Source organism: Adiantum capillus-veneris, chromosome 11 (genome assembly GCF_014529385.1).
Source record: "Adiantum capillus-veneris isolate H3 chromosome 11, ASM1452938v2, whole genome shotgun sequence".
NCBI lineage: Eukaryota > Viridiplantae > Streptophyta > Polypodiopsida > Polypodiales > Pteridaceae > Adiantum > Adiantum capillus-veneris.
Genome location: NC_140941.1, coordinates 54,170,771 through 54,192,946, shown reverse-complemented (window position 1 = coordinate 54,192,946; position 22,176 = coordinate 54,170,771). Strand labels below are relative to the sequence as shown.

General features: G+C 45.9%; 1 protein-coding gene across 1 annotated transcript; it reads right to left on the bottom strand.

Moving 5' to 3' along the window:
* Nucleotides 1–914: 914 nt before the first annotated feature.
* LOC147447251 (hikeshi-like protein) lies at nucleotides 915–20,989 on the bottom strand. Its single transcript, XM_086523099.1, has 3 exons — nucleotides 20,855–20,989; nucleotides 1,856–2,068; nucleotides 915–1,738 (listed from the first exon to the last, which is right to left on the bottom strand). The coding sequence occupies exons 2-3, from the start codon at nucleotides 1,956–1,958 to the stop codon at nucleotides 1,272–1,274; spliced, it is 570 nt and encodes a 189-aa protein (XP_086379225.1). The 5' UTR covers nucleotides 1,959–2,068; nucleotides 20,855–20,989; the 3' UTR covers nucleotides 915–1,271.
* Between the last annotated feature and the right edge of the window lie 1,187 nt (nucleotides 20,990–22,176).

The following is a 22,176-nucleotide window of genomic DNA, read 5'->3' as shown; positions in this document are numbered from 1 at the left end:
TCAAACACTGATACCAATTTAAACAATTTTATCACTTTCTTATTGTTTTTGAAAGCCGTCGTGACCCTTTCACTTGTTTTTATAACACTCGTCATGACCTTCCCTGTGTCTTAACATGTCAGAAGTGGACTCCTATGTGAACTTGGGAGTTTCTTTCATTGGTACTACACGTGGCTTTCCCATGGCAAGTGCAACTAGAGACAAACTCTCCAAAGGGGATGTAGCTTTAGTGATGCCACTAGGCACATTTCTAGGAATCCTCTACAAAGAGGTGCCTCGCTAGGACGTATGCAGTAACTATTTGGACACAGGTACTCACAACATCATTGTGGACACATTGAGAGGCCAAAAGATAATGATGCTATAATGCATCATTCACAACGGACCACCCTCAACTCCACATGATATTGTCAAAGCAAAGCTGAACCTTGGGGAAACTAAGGTCATGATCTTCCACACTCCTTGACATTTCATGAGTAGAGCTACCAGAGAGGGGGAATGTTGAGATCTACAATGGTACGATACTTTCATTGGTACGTTCTACACGTGGCTTTCCTGTGTGGTGAGTGCATTTGTAGACAAACTCACAAGAGGATATCCAATTTTGGTTATGCCAACAGGCACATAGTTAGGAGTCCCATTTGAAGGGATTCTTTTTTCATACATGAGGCTGACCCGTTATGATGTTTGCAGCACTAGTTTGGGCACCTGGACGCACAACCGCATTGTGGACACGAAGTGACAAGCCACTGCTTACAATGCTATGATGTGTCATTCCCAACAAACACCCTCAGTTCCGCATGATATTGTCCAAGCAGAGCTCATTGCACCACCCGTGTTAACAAAGGCCCTGTTTCGGACAGTATAATTTCATCATTACAACAAAATAAACTCTCATATCGATGGCATAGGTAGGAGAGCAGACCACGGTATCCATTGGTGGCATATTAGTAAACCAAACATGGCTAGGATATACAGCAACTGGCACCTTTGGACGAGTGACACATGACATAGCATAAATGCAACGGAGGTGACAAGTAAAAGTTTTCCATAAATTGAATTCCACGGATGTACAAGCAGCAGTTAAATGCCACTCATTTCAAAAAGCCGCTCACTGAATCTGTTGAATGATCTGCTTCTCTCTACACGGCCCAGTTGAGCAATAAATAACATCTGGCCCAACCATCCCCCACTTCTGTGCTTCACACAAGCTTTACCCGTTGAAACAAAATATGGCACACCCCCGTTCCATAATTTCTATCATAGGCTTATCACATTATGAAATTCCTGAGGTAATCAGGATCCCTCTTTGTTTTGTCTTGAAACTTCTTGAACCATCTGTCCAATATATCCATGGGAACTACAAGCCTGTTTGCATCCACAGTGCAGAAAGACTGCATAAAATTGAAAAGGTTTTCCCCAACCTTCAATGCAAGAGCTTCAACTCTTTGCTGTTGCCCAACATTCAAGGAAGGGAGGGATATTACATCTTCAACTGAAAGGCCAATTTTGGCTGTGAGAGGGGCTGCATCAGGGGCCATTATTTGCATCTGGCCACTTCCAGGGCTGGGCCACAACAATGGCAGGACAGCAGATGGGCAAGCACGTTGGACGGCACCACAGTATTGAAATGCGGATCCCGGAGATTGGACATACACTGCCAAAGCCTTCTCTGGAGGAAGAGAATATTCATTCAGGAGAAAAAGGCACATTTCTTTCACTTGATCATAGGCTTCTCCTGCAAAATTTTGCTTAGTGAGTGACCCAATCGCAGACATCATAAGCTGGTCAAATAATGGCTTAACAAAAGTTGGGCAAGCGCTTCAGTTTAAGAAACACATGAAGCTGGACTAACCTACAAATAAATTCATATCAAGCACCCAATGAGTGCTGTCAATTTGAGCAAAGCTGCTTGCATCCATGGGAAAACTACGGCCCGGAAAAAGGACTCCAAACATCCTAAGATGCCTTCTTACGAGGGTTCTTCAAAGCTCACACGCTTCCAGTTTTAGTCACGCTGTCTGAAAATCGTCACCAATCGGTACATCCACTTCAAAGATGATAAGGTCTGCATTCACAGATTTGAAACTCATAAGCAAAGCACATTTATGATTATTGTTCATTGGTACCAATAGCACAGAAAGCCTTCAGAAACTGAAGAACATAAAACCTGTGCATGCACTTTTTTAGATTCCCTTTCCTTCTCTCTTATTTTTATAATTAAGTCTCACTTATTGTGTGTGCTAAGCAACAAACTTTATCCTCAAGCTATCCTTCTTTCCATCAGCATTTTCATCGACTCTACCCTCTTTCTTTTTGCCCGGCCTTCTACTCTTCCCCCAAATGCCTCGGAAGTGCTGATTCAACAAAATTCTTGGAGCCCCACTTTTTTGGGAGAATTGTATGGACTCAGCATTGACAACCCCAATCCAACAAAATCCTCCGAGCCAACTTTTTTTGGGAGATTTGTTTTGGACTCAGCATTGGCAACTTCACCTAAACTACTGTGCAATCTCCACTTCCACGTGGTCTGCATCCTGTGAATCCACCACTCTCTATGCCCCTTCTGTCACAAAAAAGGCTCTTCGCAGTGGTATTCAAGCATGTTGCTTTTTTGCCCTCTGCAAGTTGAGCACGATGCTATGAGTGTGCTACTATGGATGCAAAGAATCTTCTGGTTTCCTCTCAAGTTGGTGCTTCTCCCATCTCTTATGGAGCTGGACAACCCACCCTGGTTACAATCGCACACGCTCTGACAAATCCTAACCCACTAGAGCAGCATCTTCATGATGAACCACATGCTCAATCCTTAACAAAACAATTCTGTATGATTGTAGATCATCAAAACGATTTCCTCTGGAGTTGATGATTCCAGAACATGCATCACTATTTGGGTTAATTTAATCCTCCTCTTACCCTGCTTCCAATCAACGGTTTCCTCACATCCATTAATCCCACCCTCTTTCAATTTTTCTGGCCCTGTACGATTTTCCCAATGTCTCATCAATGTCAATCCAACCAAATCTTCCTAAGTCCATTTTTCTAGGAGAACTGTTTAGGATATGGCAGCAAGAGCATCGAGACGCGAACCTAACTACTATGCAACCTTCAAGTCCACATATATGAATCCCACCACCACTAAAAATAGCATCAGAGACAATTAATATCTGCAAACCCAGCACTCTTAACAGAGAAGAACAAAAGAAACAAAAAAAACTTTTCGCTTTAGTCATGACTGCTGCTCAAAATGCGGTATTGGCCCCAAATCCGGCACCCCTTGCAATATTTCGTTTTGGATTCCATAAGCCCAAAATGTAAAATCACCAACCATTGCAAACAAATATAGTATGATGAAAAAAGAGTAACAATTCGAACACAACTTCAAAAAAGAGACACGAGAGAGAGAGAGAGAGAGAGAGAGAGAGAGAGAGAGAGAGAGGCATTCCTTGCCAAGCTCATGGTACGCGGATTGTTTCCTGGGGCTAAGCCTTGGAAACAATTTCTTACCATGCTTTGTCACGTGCCTCTCCTTGGTTTGGATCTATGGATAGTGCCGGAGCTTGGTGCTCGACCATCAGATTTATGCTCCTTCGGATACGTCTCATTTTTCACCCTTTATGTGCTTCTTGTAATAGATTTTGCACCTTTCTGTTGATCCGGCACGCAGTGCACACCTTGTGTGGAGGAGGTAGAGGCAGCCACTCGTTTGGTATGCATATGTGAGGGCCGCCAGCTAGGAGAGAGGACACACATTGATTGGGCTAGATGGAATGATGATCAGGTAGCATCTTTACGCCGTTGGTCAGATGCTTCCTTGCTTGGTGCAAAGGTAATTGGGGCTACCAAAAGGATTCGCACAGGGGTTGCTGCCCGTATGAGAGAGATTGAGGCTATTCCTGCTGACTTGCATGGCTACATTGGGAGATCGACTGTTTACCTTGGCATCAAGGTTGGTGGGCGATTTTTGACACTTAACTCTGGAAGCCTGGTTGTTGTGTAGCAGGGGACACTGGTGTTTGGCATTGCACAAACTGGCCATCATGGCTATCACATTAGATTGGTTTCTCACGGTGAGGTGCCTCTTGATCAATGGCTGGATGCTCATTGGCAGTCTATATAAGTGGTGGGCTCTTTAGAGAGGCGCTCTTGTGTGGACTTGTTTTCACTACAGAAGAGGCACCGCTATGGACGTTGTGGATCTGGCACGGACGGCCATTGGCTGAGTTGGACTGGGATCCTAGTGAGTGGCTGTGGCCTTCTTTACAGGTTGCTGGAGCCCCTCTCTTACTTTTTAAGCATGCTCTCTCCCTTGGGAGGAGGATTATCTTGCGAACACAATGCCCCGCTCTCCATCCACCTCAGTCATGGGTATGCTAAGATCAACGCATTTACCTCGCTTTTCAGCAACAGTTTTGATCATGCATTTGGACCCTCTGGACAGCTGCAAGAAATGTTATTTCATGTTAATGATTGTGCATGCACGATTGCCTGTTGGGCCTTGGCCTGCGATTACTGGTCATGACCTGCTTGCCAGAGATGTACTTTGCAGCCTGAGTCTTAGAGGCACTGTTTCTCTGTTTTCCCATATGCTCAGCCAATATGAAGCCAGTTTGTTGGTTGTTGATCAGAGCAGGCATTCATGATGGGTTTGTGACGTGGGGGGCAATCGCATGGTTTCTGCAATTTCTGGGTCAGACACCTCTTCTCAAGGCTCATCGAAAGATCCGGTCTCCATGTTTGCTTCATTGGGATACAGACCAGGCACTCTACGGATGATTCCAGATACAGATCATCAATTGGACTCTACCAGTAGGATGGAGTTTTTACTATGATCTGCAGCATCACTCTGTGGACCATGTGGAAGGCTCCTTTCGTCCAGATCGGAACTCTTGATATTCCTGCGTAGTAAAATTAGCCATCACACCCAAGCCGTACTGATCTTCCATGAGTGTCTTGATGCACTAAAATTACATACCCAGGCAATCTCATCCAATCAGGAATTTTTAGTAGTTGGCACATCACAATGCAACACAAATGCTCACATATGCATGTTACAAGACATAGAAACATAAAGTTGCCGATGAACACTCCTCCCACATAACCTAACAAGGTCCGGGCCGAGAGAAATTCAACAACTCCCTCATCACTCCTCCCGCATAACTTAAAAAGGTCCGGGCCGGGAGATATAGAGGCCTTTTACAACCAAACGCCCCCAGACCGCAGCCTGCGTCGTTTGGAGGTGCTGAGAGTAACCACTGCTCAGACTTCTCCTCCCGCATAACCATCCAGGTCCGGGCCGGGAGTCACAACAACAATACTCCCCCCGTAAATAATCACAAGGGTCCGGGCCATGAGTAAAAACATCACTTTTCGCTCATTCAATACTCCCCCCGCAAATAACCACAAGGGTCGTGGCCATGAGTATGAACAAGCATTCTCAAACATCATTTCTCACTACTCCACCCGGGAGTAAAAATCACCAATCATTGAAACCAGTATTAAAACCAAAGTCAAACAATTCAAACCGGCACCAAGACAGAAGGTTCAAAACAGATACCATCCATTTCAAACAAATTTCAAACAGGATCACCAAACAAGTTCAAACAGAACTCAAACTTAAAAAGCAATCTCGACATCAGCCAAGCTCAAAAAATCGACTGACTTTCCATCCTGAAACCTGCACCAAAATTAGGGTCAGATTTCTTCCATAAGGTCGTGGCCGAGCACAGCATGGTCCATCAGCTCTTGGACAAACAATGTTCTTCTCGTGGCGATGGTAGTCCCAAGATAGCAATCGCACTTAATCTCCAAGGTCATCTGCTCGTGAAGAGACATCTATTGGGAGATGTCGAGAAACTTCAAGTTATAATCTGCTAGGGTTTCCACGGCAAGCATTTCAGGATACCCCACTCTGCCAGAAGTTGCACTCCGAAGAAAGATGTCAAAAACCATATAACTTAGGGCAAATTTCTTTTTTCTTGAAAGCTTGCCAAGTACTTGGAGTATGCTGCTTGGTAGCTATCAACATCTGCATGGCACTGCCTTTGAGAAAAACAGCAGCTCGAAACAAATCTTGAATCCTTCTCTTGCAAGTGATCTTTATGGCTTATGCCTTGTAAGACATGAGCAGTGAAGACGGGAGCGCGCCCAATGCGCGATGAATTAAGGGTGGGAGTGGCTAGTAAGTCCGGGTTGGAGGGCGAAGATACCTCGAATCAAATTCCAATAGCTCTGTCCGCTCTTTTGTAGGACCGGTATGCTTTCCGAAAAGCACACGCCTGATGCTCTGATACCACTGTCACAAGACGGGCACCACGTGCCAATAGAAAAGAACAGACTGAAACAGACTTTTAGCACTTCAATAACAACTGAACTGAAAGAGAGAGACAGCACGCGACACGGAGTGGCGGAATTCCACCCCAGAGAGTATTGGCCCCAAACCTTGGCGCCCCTTTCGGTATTTCTTTATATTGCATCAACACAGTACAAGCCGATACTCGAGACTCTGCACCTTTGGAAAGAAGCATGCCAAAGAATGAGCCCTAGCCTCATATTTAAAGGCCCTTGGCCTGAAAAGCAGTTACAGTAAAAAGATTTTAAAACTCCAAAGCTTCTGGTCCAAAAAGCAATGCCAAAAGCTGCCAACGTAATTCACGGAAATCCATACAGCCTGCCACGTCATCATGTCAGTGCAATTTTCGAAAATCTGCCACGTCATCAGTTTTTGGCGTGTGTCCAGATCCTACTTTATTTTCTTCCTTTATGTCACTTGGGGCCCCATCGAACGGGGTCCCCACAAGTTGGTAGGTCTTCTTCTGTTACTTGTTCTTCTTAGAGTTTAGGCCCCTCGGCCACATCTGTAAGTTGGCTCCATTCTTTAGGCTTTGACACGTCAGCAATTTGTTACAGCGGCGCGGCTCGAGATCACTCCCGATCAGATGGGACCACTTGCAGAGGCAGTTCTAGCGGCACCCGGCAGGGACGTAGCCATTACACCTGTCATTGGCAAACTTCGGTTGCATTGTCAGGGGTATTTGGGGCATGAGGACTTTTACATAATGCCTTTGGAAGGTTGTGATGTCCTCTTGGGAATTCCCTGGTACCACAAGAACAACGCCGTGGTTGACTATCGGGCGAGGAAAGCGACATTAACCACAGAGAAGGGCAGAACCATTGTACTCGATGTAAAACTTAAGGACGAGTCTGTCCCTATTGTATCAACTTCGGCCATTTCTAAATTAATGAATCTGTTTGTTTACTCGATCTTTTTGAAAGAGTTGAGTGATGAGGATAGGACAAATATGTCTGAACTTGATAAAGAACCACCGGCTCATGCCGATTGCTTTTCAGAGGGCCTATCAGGCGAGTTACCACCGGCTCGTCCTGAAGATCATACCATTGATTTGATACTGGAAACACACCACCGAACCGGCCACCTTACCATGTGAGCCGAGCCTAGAACGAAGAGATTATGAACCAAGTGAAAGACCTATTGGAAAAGGGTCTTGTGCAGCCTAGGACTTCACCGTACTGCTCTCCACTGTTGTTGGTTTTGAAGAAAGACGGATCTTGGAGAATGTGCATCGATCATAGAGCTCTCAACAAAATCACCATCAAGAACAGATTTCCGATTCCTAGGATCGATGATATACTCGACAGATTATAGGGATCCTCGTGCTTTAGCAGGATTGATTTGAAGAGTGGATATCATCAGATCCGAATCGCACCGAGAGATGTCTACAAGACAGCCTTTCGGACGACTTTTGGGTTATTTGAGTTTTTGGTGATGCCTTTTGGCTTAACCAATGCTCTTGCCACATTTAACCGGATGATGGACAGGATTTTTCGAGAGTATAGACTATTCGTTGGCACTTTCTTTGACGACATAATTGTTTTCTCCAAGGATGAGGCAGAACATAGAGTACATCTACTTCAAGTCTTTCAAGCATTACGAGATCACAAGTTGTTGATTAATACGAAGAAAAGTGAATTTTTCCTACCAGAGATACACTTTTTGGGACACATTGTCTCAGCAGCAGCGGGAGTGCAGATGGATCCGGCCAAGATAGAGACTATCCATGATTGGCCCGATTTGAAGAATGTCCATGAAGTTAGAAGCTTCTTGGGATTGTGTTCGTACTACGAGCGGTTCATTAGAAAGTTTGCAAAGGTTGCTTTCCCTTTGCATATCTTGGCACAGAAAGGAGTCCCTTTCTCGTGGGGCCCACAAAGGTGACTGCCTTTCAGACCTTGAAAGAGAAATTGACTACGGGACCAGTTTAGACTTTGCCGGACTTGCAGAAGTCATTTGAAGTATATTGTGATGCTTGTGGTCGTAGTCTGGGTGCGGTCTTAATGCAAGAAGGCCATGTCATTGCTTACGAGAGCCGATTGTTCTCAAGGCCGCAATTGACAGCACAAATTTATGAGGAAGAGCTTTTGGTGGTTATCTATGCTCTTACTCAGTGGCGGCATTACCTACTCGGAGCAGATTTTACTGTCTTTACAGACCATCAAAGTTTACGCTACTTCTTGTCACAGAAGCAACTATCGGAAAAGCAGATCCAGTGGGCGAACATCTTGTCACAGTTTCACTTTCAGATTGTCCATGTGCAGGGACAGAAGAATATGGTGCCAGATGCTTTGTCTCGGAAGCCGTTGGTTTTGGCTATTTCCGCGATACATCATAGGAGCTTCGAGGATATGGTCAATCAGTATGCCATAGATACAGATTTTGCAGATATCTTTACACAGATACGGGATGGGGAGACAATAGCGAGATATTCCATTCGGGATGAGGAAAACCATGTTGTGCGTTACACAGCCATTGAGGGAAAAGGTTATGACCGAATGCCATTGTCCGCCTTTTACGGGTCACCGCCGCATTGCTATCACCTTGAAAAGGGTAGAGAGATACTTCTTTTGGCCAAGACTCAAAAAGGACGTGGACGAGTTTGTGCGCACTTGCTTGGTATGCCAGAAAGTCAAGTTTGACAGGCATAAAGCACAGGGATTGTTACAGCCTTTGCCCATACCCACCCGCCACTGGGAAAGTATTGCAATGGATTTCATTTTTGATCTCCCGAGAACACAGAGTGGTCACGATGGTATCTGGACTGTTATTGACAGATTTAGCAAGCAAGCTAATTTCATTCCAGTGAAGAAAACAGTCAAGCCGGATCACTTAGCGAGACTGTTTGTGGCCCAGATTTTCAGATTACATGGCATGCCGAGATGATTGTCTCCAACAGGGACCCCAGATTTACGAGTTTGTTTTGGAAGGCAATTTGGAAGAACATTGGCACGCGGTTGCAGTTCTCGTCATCTTTCCACCCGCAGACTGACGAGCAATCTGAGATTGCCAATTCAATGGTTTTCGATTTATTGAAGTCTTACATCTCAAATGAGAAAAACTCAATAGGAAAAGTATCTACCTTTGGTGGAATTTACCTACAATAACACGATACACCCTTCGACTGGGAAAGCGCCATTTGAGATTATTGAAGGTGCTGCAAAGGTTCCACCCTTCCTAAGCACGAAAGATAATATTTTTGAAGCTGATGAGTACACGCGCGACTTAGACACGGCTTTTGCCAAGGTCCGCGAGGCTTTGCAGAAATCTAAGGAAAGATAGAAAAAGGCAGCAGATCGCCATCGTCGCGATTTGAAATTGGAGGAGGATGATTGGGTGCTCTTACGTTTTGAGAAGGTACGCCTGAGAAAGACAAAGGGAAAGGAGAGGCTTTTTCCAAAGCTTAGTATGCGATACTACGGACCTTTCCAGATCTCCGAAAAGATCAATGATGCTCCTTCCGATTGAAGCTACCTGCCACTTGGTGGATTCACAATGTATTTCATGTGAGTCTCTTGAAACCTTTTAAAGGTGATGTACCCGAAGATGGGGAGCCTGATGAGCAACCCGAAGTGGAAGAAAACGAGGAGATCCTTGTTCCTGAACAGATATTGGCACATAAGGACAGAAAGAATAAGGGTAAAGTGAGAAGGCGGTTCTTGGTTAAATTCAAGAACTATCCTGCATTGGATGCGAAGTGGATGGAGGAGGAGAACCTAGCAGATACTCCTCAGATTGGGAAACTTTACCTTGAAGCTTTTGGTTTAGCATAGTCTACTTCAAATGGAACCCCAAATTCAACTTGGCAGGAGATCTGGAGCAGTGGGTATGCACAAGAGGGGAGTTACTCCGCTCCTTTGTCAACAGATGCCTCGATTTTTGAATACTAGAGTCACTGATGTGTCTTTGAGCTTCAGGGATACTAAGAGCTGACAGTATTCTGTTGTATAACTTTATGAAATGGAATTCCGGATAATAGAAATTGATTTGTTCTTGACTTGTTTAAGTGCAGGAACTGATAGACGAAATGACTGCAGCATTTTGGTCATTCAAGTGCTTGCTTTTCCTTGTGCACAATTCTAAAACAGTTCGGAATTTCCTCTTGACTATGGATATTCCCTTTTTGATGCACCTGTCACCCACCTTGTGACGCATCACGAATACCCATCACCTAGTTCTTTCCTACCGAACTTACGGTACAATCTTCTTCGCGATGCTCTATGTCACCCATCCTATGACGCATCAGAGATGTCCGTTCCCGGATGGTCGGATACTTCTTCCCGATGCTCCCTGTCACCCACCCGATGTGACGCATCAGAAGTACCCGTTCCTGGTGGCCTTACAAATATTCTCGTTCTCAGTGCTCCCGTCATTACTTTGAACGACGTACTAGGAATACTCTGTACTCGGATGTCTCAAGTGAGAAAGACCCTCTCACTTAAAATTCCAATAATTCATTTAGAATTATTTTTCCTTGGTGTAACCAAGCGAGAAAACCCTCTCACTAATCCAATAATTCATTTAGAATTATTTTTCTGTCAGATAAAGCCAATTTAGCAACATGGGAAGACTAGTATGGGAGCAAGGGCACAAAAGCAACCTTCTCCAGGCAGAGGCAAGTGTCATGACGGGCTCCGTGTTGAGGAAGGTAGGGTGGTAGCTTGTAGATCGGGCAAGAGGGCGGAGAAGCCCAGGAAGAGGTTACGGGCGAATCAGAGCACACGCTACGAGCGAATCAGAGCAGAGGCCAAATGCGACACGACGACAGCCGAGAGGGGCAGTGTTGTCGAAGTCACGAAGCCACAATCTGCAGAAGAGACTTGCCCGCAAGGAATCAAGAGCCAACCCGCAAGGTCTGCTGCGGAGCCAAGCCACAGAATATGGGAGGTCGAGACTTGAGCGAGTGGAGTGGCAAGAGTGTATGACGGGGCGGGAGGGCTACCTTTGCAAGTGGAGCCAGGTTGCGAGGAGCAAAGGCAGGAGGCCTACTTTCGTAGGGTGGCAGGAGGGCTTCCTTTGCGAGAGGAGCCAGGTTGAGAGGAGGAGAGGTGTCCATCGCTAGGGCTCCTCTCTCTCTCTCTCTCTCTCTCTCTCTCTCTCTCTCTCTCTCTCTTCCCCCCCCCCCCCCCCCCCCAAGCCAGGGAGCAGCTACCACAACAGAGCTCACATTCTCCTCATAGCAGAGGCACGCTGATCGATCGAGTGATGAAACTAGGGAAATCCAGACACCCACGATTGCGGAGGACTACACAGCATCGACAAAGGCTGCATCGATGGATTCAGATCACTTTGGCCCGACATGCACGACAATCGATCAAGCCACTAACTATGGAGGAGAATGATGAGATCCGCCAGCAATCGATGATGGATCTCCTGTGATTTAGCTCTTTTGAGACCCTACTAATCTTGTACCAGCCTTTATATCAGCTCTTACCCTTTATATCCCCACACACACATCCCACATTGTGTTGTATTAGCCCTAAGTCACTACTTTCATCCCCCTACTCATATCCTACATAGTTCCAGCTAATTGCTTAGTTCACATCTAGCAGTTTAGGATTCTATAGTACCCCTTTTTCAGTACCTTTTTATTTTTGGTACTCAGACATCGTATCAGATTCACCGCGTTGCAACCTTTTGGTCTCATAGGTCATTTTGGCCATTTGAAGACGTTAATATGTCATCTCTCTCTCTCTCTCTCTCTCTCTCTCTCTCTCTCTCTCTCTCTCTCTCTCTCTCTCTCTCTCTCTCTCTCTCTATATATATATATATATATATATATATATATACTCGAGTGGTTTTCTTGCCGAGATTGCACTTCCTCCTCCTTTCGAGCTTGAGGCCATAGCTTATGCAAGCCAATGTCATTTGCGCTGCGTTTTGCAAGCTGCCACATAACAGTCCGTACAAACGTTGTATGGCGGCTTTTGGAAAGCTTTTTGTACAGGAGTTTGTAGCATCTGAAAAGCAACTTTTGGGTGCCTTGTTTTGAGGGCTCTTGTAAACCTTCATAAGTGTGGATCCTTGGCATCTAGGAAATGTCGACAAGGAGGAGATCCTTCGGGAAGAAGATATTTGCTTTGGTAGTGTAAGGTGCAGCGGAAGTGAATGTTGAACTTTGCTCAAGATGAGTGCTCCGAACTGTGCTCAAGGTTCCTTTTACTTACGGAAGGGAGAGCCTTCCGTTCCTTTAGTGAGAGAGTGCAATGGACACAAACAAAGTGGTGAACACTGTGCATGAAGGTACTGAGACTGAGAGAGAGAGAGAGAGAGAGAGAGAGAGAGAGAGAGAGAAGAATACGACACCAAAATGTTGTCAAAACCCTCCTCCGAAGGCTGTCAAAACCCTCCTCCGAAGGCCCCACTCTCTATGGCGAGAGCGGTCTACTTATGATTGCACAAATCTCTACAATGCTTGGACTTGCCGACGATGAGGACGACGACAAGATGGGCTGAAATCTGAAAATGCTAATGGCTGAAATCTGCAAATCTTTATCTGTTGAATTCTGCCTCTATGTCGCTGACGATGTCGATGGCGACGATGCGACGACGACGCGCTGAAAACGCAGATGCTGAAATTTGCGTCTTCTAGGCTGAAATTGTAAACCTTGATGAATCTCACCGTGCGGCGAGGATCTGCTGCGAGAAGGTGAGATATGCGAGGTTCGGGGGTTCTACTGCGATGCTCGACTGACTGTTGAAAACTGAAAACGTTGAGGGCTGAACTGCAATCCAAAAACGCTAGGCTGAATTCTGCTTCTTGCGGCGGAAATCTGTCACCATACAGTGGCAATTCCATTTTTGTTTATTTTCTTTCTTTGGGGAATTTCGTTTGTTTTACCTTTTGGAAACACCCCTCTGGAAATCTAACTGCCCTGCATTGCATAGCCAGTGTGGAACTGTTCAGAGAGAGTCCAGGCGTGAGGGCTAAAGAGCACTAAGGTTGGACAAGGACTATGGTTAGCCAAAGTGGGGTCATTGGCCAGCCAAAGCGGAATCCTTTGCTACATAGGCTACATTTCAGTTCTGGGTGTGGCTGCAGTGTACAAAGAGGGTCAGATGACCTAGAAGAATGTAATGGCAGAAACTCCTAAATTTTAGGGACTGTTATTTTTGGACGGCAAAATGTCTTCGCGTCATTACGTGCAGTTTGACATGGGGATCATTTTGTTACTTTGTGGCCAAGTCAACAGAGGCTGCAGGTGAGATATTTTTAGACCCGAGGGTCTAAAGCGGGAAAATGCACAAATGAGTGATACTTGGCACTCTGAGGCCAGTTTTCTACTTAAAGAGAAGGCAAAAACGTGATTTTCAGCTGTGAGCTCGTTTTTTGAGTGCTGTCACAGGTGGGAGAGCTTCAATGGAGTGCTAGCTTACCCTCTATGTACAGTGAGGTGCAGGATGTCATGACCTGCACACCTCTCATTGCTCTCTCTCTCCCCTATTCTTTATGGTTATGCCCCTCTAGTGGGCTCATCAAATTGACCAATGTAGAGTTGTGTGGGTTCATGCGCGATTGCCGAGGCAAGAGCCTCTTGCACACGTACTGGATTAGCTAGCGGCTAATCCCCCGCAGGTACAGGTGAATTCGGAGAGGTTTCACGCCCGAAATCTTGTCCGATCCAAAGGGCAAGTAGCCCTACAGGTGCGGGAGCTCGAGGTCTTGCTACAGATGCAACCGGCACGCGAAACGGAGCCCAAAACAGGGAATTACAGCCTGCTGTGTATTTTTGCAGGTTTAGGGTTTTGGCCCTAAACGGACCCTAATACCCCCAGGAGGTTCAGGGACGCAAGGGGACCGCTGTACAGGTGATCTGGCACATTTTCACGGCAGAAAACAGAGAATTCAGCGTGCTGCAGATTCTCGCCAGGTTTTGCAAAGTGTCTGTATGCGTCGGGAAAGTCATCTAATGCGTGGGGATACTAACTGTAGTACAGTTATGCTACCGAAATCGGGCCAGAACAAAAGTAATTCAGCACAGATTGTGCGGGGCAGCTTGTAGGGAACCACAGCTTTTATTCCCTCTTTTAAAGAATAAAGAAATACCGAAAGGGGCGCCTATTTAGGGGCCAATCTGGTGTCTGACTCGCATACAGATGCATTCTAGCATCTGTATCCCATTCCCCTCTCTTGTGTCATTATAGCACAGGTAGAATAGACGACTAATAATGGGTGAAAGCTAAATCAAGGTTTGAAGTAAAGTCTACCGCCCTTTTTGAAGTTAACAGTCCGGTTACAAAATCTGCTAACGCTGGGAATCTGCTATCTACTGTGGTCGTCGGGGCTGATCTACTGTGCAAAACGCCAGGGCTGGTCTTGAATCCAAAAACGCTAGGTTCTACTGTCTCTTGCAAAAACGCTAGGCCTCTGTGGTGGTCCTGTTGAGAAGTTGCCTGTTGAGCAAGGTGCGCCTACTGCCTCTTCTGCCAGAGAGTGCTAGCTCTGGTTTCCTTATATATTATCTTATGCAAATTGCCTTACCCAGTTCCCAACAAAAGTCACTTAAAATAATAAGTGAAAAATGTCAAAAATAGGGAAAATAGGTCTATGCATTGTAAAAATGCTCCTAATGGGTTCTGATGGGAATCTGATGATCATGCTATGTGCAACCAGAGGATATGTATCTAATCTAAGTGTCTGGACATGCACGCTTTGCGAACAGACTCACAAAAGTGCCAGATCACTTCCTATTCTAGACTGAATGGACTGAACTAAACCCTTGTCATGTTGTAGCTTGTCCACGGACACATAGGGTTGGATGTGTCACGTGACATCCCCTCCTTTTCAAAGTGAGGTACTGGTACCGAACTGTATGGCGTCGAGGGAGATCGCCAACAGGGTCTGGAATTCTCGGAAGGACTCTTCGTCGGCCCACTCTAATGCGTGGGTCATGCGATACTTGAACTTCATAAAGGTCTGCAACGCTTGCTTCGTTGGGCCGCGCCGAAAGCGACACAAAGTCATCTGTGGCTCCTTCAAAGCTCCAACTTTGGCTATAGTCGTGGATCTACCTTCTTCAAGAATCTCCGAGGATGAAAATTCCTGAAACCACTTCCAATACAAAACAATGAACATACCTATTCCATGTAAAGTGACTGGAAAAATACTATTCCTTCAAAAAAACTTTGCATGCAATGGAGATGAACATAGAGACGGAGTGCCAAACCGTTCATCAAACACACGCAAACAATGGGGTCGAATCTTGACTTTCTGATCTAAATCAATCAACTGTGGCAAATCACAATGGAAATGCCGATGCTTGATGCTCAATCCTTCTTGTGCTCTTTCTGATGCTGTGTCGTGCCAAGGAAGAGACATGGAATTTAAATTCCTTGAATGCACACATTTCATTTTTCCATGAGTAATCTACATACATCGTGCTCATTCATGAGTGAATCGTGCTCATAGTGCAATATGTCATGCCTGTGAAAGGGATCACATAAGGACGGTGACTAAAATACAGGAACGCATCACGAAAGAAACACTCGAACAATGCGTGCTGACTAATCATTCGTACACAGAATGCTTCCTGTGGGGGTTCTTTGGACCTAGGCTCGAGAGCCAAGATCGGTTCTTCGTGGTTGATCGAATCTTCCTGCGGAGGTTCTTTGGACCTCGACTCGAGAGCCAAGATCGGTCCTTCGTGATTGATCGAATCTGCAATGAGGATTGCTTCACTAGAACAAGTATCAACTAACACATCATCCTTGTGAGCAATCACATCATCTTTATCTTGCAAATCATCATACTTGTGAGAAATCACATCTTGATCATGCTTGTCATTATCATCCAAATCATGTGTGTCGTACTTTGGAGAAGAAGAGACTGAGAGAGTCTCCTTTTTTCTTGATTCTGTGCAAACTGCGCCTGCATAAAAGAAAAAAGTCACCACAACTCTTTCATGTGTTGGTCGCCCTTCTCTTCTCTTGCTTTGTTCTCGCGACAAATGTTGCTTGTCTTTCTTTGTTCTCGCGATCAAATTTTGCTTCTCTTTTGTCGCGCTCACGCGCTATGGCTACCATTCTGTCTTGGTACTTACGCTCTATGGCTACCATTATTTCGTCGCTTTCTAACTTCCTGTTCATCATCCTCTTGTCGAAAGCCTCCATAGGAGTTATTAGTGCAATCCTTATCGTAGATGGGGAAGGGTCGGAAAAACCTCCTAGTGAGGAAAACTCTTCTTCGCCACTCCCATGCTCACCACCTTCATGCGAAGTATCCATTCCGCTTCTAGTGATGACCATCCATTGAAGTTGTGGGTTCTTGTGGGTTCTTCTGTAACAAACTGCAACGTGTCGACCTACTGAAGAACAGAGCTACCGACCGAGGGGCCTAAACCCTAGAAGAAGCAGAAACAGCAACAGATTTCTGAAAATTGCGTAGCTCCTGATGACATGGCAGATTTCCAAAAATCGCGTTGGCATGATGACGTGGCATGCTATATGGATTTCCGCGTTTTGCGTTGGCTGATGACGTGGCAGGCTGTACGGATTTCCGTAAATTACGCTGGCAGCTTTTGGCTTTGCTTTTTGGACCAGAAGCTTTTGAGTTTTGAAGGCTTTTCACTGTAAGTGCTTTTCAGGCCAAGGGCCTTTAAATATGAAGTTAGGGCTCATTCTCTAGCACGCTTCTTGGCGAAGGTGCAGAGTCTCGAGTACCGGCTTATACAGTGTTGATGCAATATAAAGAAATACCGAAAGGGGTGCCAGGGTTTAGGGCCAATACTCTCTGGGATGGAATTCCGCCACTCCGTGTCGCGTGTCATCTCTCTCTCTCTCTCTCTCTCTCTCTCTCTCTCTCTCTCTCTCTCTCTCTCTCTCTCTCTCTCTCTCTCTCTCTCTCTCTCTCTCTCTCTCTCAGTTTAGTTGTTATTGAAGTGCTAAAAGTCGGTTTCAGTCTGTTCTTTTCTATTGGCACGTGGTGCCGTCTTGTGACATCTTGTGGGTTCTTAAGGTCACGAGGAACTTGGGTTCTTGGAGGTCTTGGTTCTTGGGGTTCTTGGGGTTCTTGAGGTTCTCGCGGTTCTTGAGGTTCTTGAGTTATTGGGTTCTTGAGGTTCTTCTTTCGCTTGCAATCTGTGTTAGAAAAGGATCTTCTCTTCACCCGAGTTCTGCTCTTTTCCGCGGGCGCACCCCTTGGCGGCCTCACACCAAGGTTGCTTTTTCCCACCTCACGTCGATTGGCCGGCCGCTAAGTGCACGGTCCACTCTCAATGAGTGAAAAGAGGCATAAGTGGAGGCTGGACAAGCCCTTCTTTCTTGGGTTTCCTGTCACTCTTCAAAAACACGATTAGGAATCGATACGCCCAAGAGGACTTGGGTTGCAACCGTAGCAAGCAAAAAAAATTCTTCTGGTTCTTTCCTTGAGTGATACAGAACACTGCCAAAGCTCTGATACCAATGTAAGGTGCAGCGGTATTGAATGTTCAACTTTGCTCAAGATGAGTGCTCCGAACTGTGCTCAAGGTTCCTTTTACTTACGGAAGGGAGAGCCTTCCGGTCCTTTAGTGAGAGAGTGCAATGAACACAAACAAAGTGGTGAACACTGTGAATGAAGGTACTGAGACTGAGAGATAGAGAGAGAAGAATACGACACCAGAATGTTGTCAAAACCCTCCTCCGAAGGCCCTACTCTCTATGGCGAGAGCGGTCTACTTATGATTGCACAAATCTCTACAATGCTTGGACTTGCCGACGATGTCGACGACGAGACGGGCTGAAATCTGAAAATGCTAATGGCTGAACTCTGCAAATCTTGATCTGCTGAATTCTGACTCTATGTAGGTGACGATGTCGATGGCGAAGATGCGAGGACGACGCGCTGAAAATACGCATGCTGAAATCTGCGTTTTCCGGGCTGAAACTATAAACCTTGATGAATCTCACCGTGCGGCGAGGATCTACTGCGGGAAGGTGAGATCTGCAAGGTTCGGGGGTTCTACTGCGATGCTTGACTGCTGAAAACTGAAAATGTTGGTTCTAGGGCTGATTCTGTCGCGATGGAATTGCAAAACGCTGAGGGCTGAACTACAATCCAAAAACGCTAGACTGAATTCTGCTTCCTGCGGTGGAAATCTGCTAGCACTAGGAATCTGCTGTCTACTGTGGTCGCCGGGGCTGATTCTGCTGTGCAAAATGCTAGGGCTGGTCTTGAATCCAAAAAAGCTAGGTTTTGTTGTCTCTTGCAAAACGCTAGGCCTCTGTGGTGGTCCTGCTGAGAAGTTGCCTGTTGAGCAAGGTGCTCCTGCTGCCTCTTCTGCCAGAAAGTGCTAGCTCTGGTTTCCTTATATATTATCTTATGCAAATTGCCCTACCCAGTTCCCAACAAAAGTCACTTAAAATAATAAGTGAAAAATGTCAAAAATAGGAAAAATAGGTCTATGCACTGTAAAAATGCTCCTGATGGGTTCTGATGGGAATCTGATGATCATGTTGTGTGCAACCAGAGGATATGCATCTAATCTAAGTGTCTGGACATGCACGGTCTGTGAACAGACTCACAAAAGTGCCAGATCACTTCCTATTCTAGACTGACACTTCCATTCTAGACTCACTGGACTGAACTAAACCCTTGTCATGTTGTAGCTTGTCCACGGACACACAGGGTTGGATGTGTCACGTGACAGGTAGTGCCCATATTCCTCACATCTGTAACACAAAATCGGTCCATTGGATCGATAAGACGGAGAGCAGGGTGGTCACAGGGTCTGCTCCGACACGAAGGTAGTAGCTGACATGTAGAAGCTTTGAGGGGCTAAAGGGGCGTTAGCATGATAAAAACACTGAGTTGGATAGACTGCCACGTGGCGATCCGTGTTTCGCAAAGTATTTTACACGATCTCGCTGCTGGCTTTTTGCTTGCGCAACTTTGGATCCTTGCTTTGATTCAATGTCCGGCCTCTTTGGTACCCTTTTTGGTCCACTAGGGTAGTGCCATATCGTCACACTTGTGACAGCAGCTTTGTTGCCCACTCGCGATTTGTTGGCCCCGCTTCCATGATCCATCCAGCCCACCCTCGCTGCTCCTCAACACTTTTGCCGTTGGTAATGCCCACCCATGCGTTGCTGGCTGCGGCGGGCCTGTGCTACGCCTTTCCCTAGCTTCAACATCCGGTTCTTGCTGCTTCGACAGGTCCTTGCCCCCCCCCCCCCCCCCCCCCCCGACACGAAGGTAGTAGCTGACATGTAGAAGCTTTGAGGGGCTAAAGGGGCGTTAGCATGATAAAAACACTGAGTTGGATAGACTGCCACGTGGCGATCCGTGTTTCGCAAAGTATTTTACAGGATCTCGCTGCTGGCTTTTTGCTTGCGCAACTTTGGATCCTTGCTTTGATTCAATGTCCGGCCTCTTTGGTACCCTTTTTGGTCCACTAGGGTAGTGCCATATCGTCACACTTGTGACAACAGCTTTGTTGCCCACTCGCGATTTGTTGGCCCCGCTTCCATGATCCATCCAGCCCACCCTCGCTGCTCCTCAACACTTTTGCCGTTGGTAATGCCCACCCATGCGTCGCTGGCTGCGGCGGGCCTGTGCTACGCCTTTCCCTAGCTTCAACATCCGGTTCTTGCTGCTTCGACAGGTCCTTGCCCCCCCCCCCCCCCCCCCCCCCCCCCTTCCCTTTCTTTTTTTTTGTTTTCTTGCTTATGCTTGCCTGCTTGTTTTACTCTATTTGTCCATATTCCCCCTTTCCCTTCTTTTCCCTTTTCCTTTGTTTTCTGGTTTTGTCCCCTTTTCTCCTTGCTTTCAAGCTAGGTGGTTTTGTAGGTGTGTGTGTGTGGGTGTGAGTTGTCAGTGTGCAAGGAGGTTTCTTCATTTGCTGTGTGTGTGTGTGTGTGTGTGTGCGCGCGGGCGCGTATGGCTTGTTGTTGCTGTTGTTTGCTTCCCTTCCTTTGCCTGCTTCTTCAACGCTGACCTTGCTGGACCCTCTTTCTATGGTGCTTTTTGGCAGATATCTAATGGTTGACCCAAGATCTCTTTCCTTCCTTCCATGACATCCCTTGGCGATGCTCTCTTGCTGTGACGTTGTTCACACTGGCTTCCTCTCTCGGTGGTGCTTTGTAGCGGCTATCTGTGGGGCAGTGGGCAGAGTTTTCGGCAGTGGGCAAGGAGAGGCATGTGCATATGAATTGTAAATGCAAGTGTGTGAAAACCGTTTTTCCTTTTGTCATTATCTGATTTTGGTAAAATGCATGTCCACAACCATGTGTGCTGTGATAATTTCTGTACTTCCGTCCTTATGAGTGTATGCGTGTGTGTGCAAGACCGAGGATGATTGGCGTGAGTAAAGCCACAGACACGCTCTACACAAAAGTACTGATGATGGTGATGATCAACGAATCAACAGCTCTCTCTCTCTCTCTCTCTCTCTCTCTCTCTCTCTCTCTCTCTCTCTCTCTCTCTCTCTCTCTCTCTCTCTCTCTCTCTCTCGCGCGCGCGCCCCCAATTAAAACACACACACAGACCCACAAACACGCACGTAAACGGAAACGAAGGTAGCTGACCTGAGGAGTGTAGTAGCTATGTTGTCTGAAGGTAGAGCTTGCCGCGGCTGGGAGACGAATGTAACATGCAGGTAGAAGACTCTTTGCTTGAAAAACTCTAGAAGCTGCTAGAGAATAGAGTCTATATGGTGGTGACGTGGCCCAATGATGCAGTCAAATGCTGGTTGAGAGCCTGTAAAGACTCCTAATTTATAATCTCTCGAATAGTTAATTGCTCTTACAAGGTGAAAGACCGATAATGTAACTAACTAAATATGTTCAAAGGGAACTTCAAACTGTCTGCTCAAGTAGCCAATACAAGTGTGAGCTCGTGTTGTGGGGAGCGGCACTTTGGCTAGCAAAACATTTTGACCTTTGTGGACCCACCATAGTAGCGGGCGGCCCAAACCCCCACTAAGTAGACGGTCACTAGAAAAGAGATAAACCACCCCAATTTAGAGACCAAAAATTTGGAATCTTGCTCGTGTGTCTTCTTGTGATTTGCTAAAAAGTATATGTTACAAATTGAAATCTCCCATAACGAGTCTTTTCTAGTATATTTTTTTCATAAAGAAAGATAGAAAGTGAACTTTGCATGTCAACTACAATTCTTTACTATATTTTTTTTTTCATAAAGCAAGGTAGAAAGTGAACTTGCACGTCAACTACAAATGAGCAACTCGTAAAGTTGTGAACTTTCATTGGTCACTTGGTTAAATGGTTTACAACCCTTTATACACAAAAGATGGAACATATAGTATCTCCCTGATTCTTTTTTTTTTTTTTTGCAATTCCCATTCAAGATTAAATATATTAAAAACCAACCATAGTACATCCAACCTCATGCATAAACATAGGCATGATGGACACATAATAGCATTAGTCTGTAAGATACAGCTTGTAACAACAAAGCCTTAACCTGGGGGTAGGGGTACCATACTCAAAAGTAATCACACTAGATATGTTAAGAAGAGAAATGTGCACTGCAAACCGAATGATCATATGCCCAGTCCAAGAAGACCACCAATAGCATAATTGGAGAGGAGCCAACTAGGAGCAACCGAAGTCCATCAAAAAGTCACAAACATAACGCATATGACATCAACAGGCTGCATAAAGGGAAAGAACCTCCTCCGAATAGCACAGCATAACACTTAGCATTAGTTCATTAGGATGAACCGAACCACGCAAACACTCCACCGAAACCAACTTCAAAGCATGGCATTCCAAGGAGTCAGTCCCATCGGTGCACATATGATCCCGCGGAGATGATCCGTAGCTACCACCTGTTGAAAGCTTCCCCTGCACACACCACCACATTCATAGGTGCCATTTCATCACTA

Excerpts from the sequence above, each read along its gene's own strand:
- LOC147447251 (XM_086523099.1), bottom strand. The coding sequence starts at position 1,958 with ATGTTTGGAGTCCTTTTTCCGGGCCGTAGTTTTCCCATGGATGCAAGC. Across the intron at positions 1,739-1,855 it reads TGATATGAATTTATTTGTAG|GAGAAGCCTATGATCAAGTG; the intron begins GTTAGTCCAGCT and ends AAAATTTTGCAG.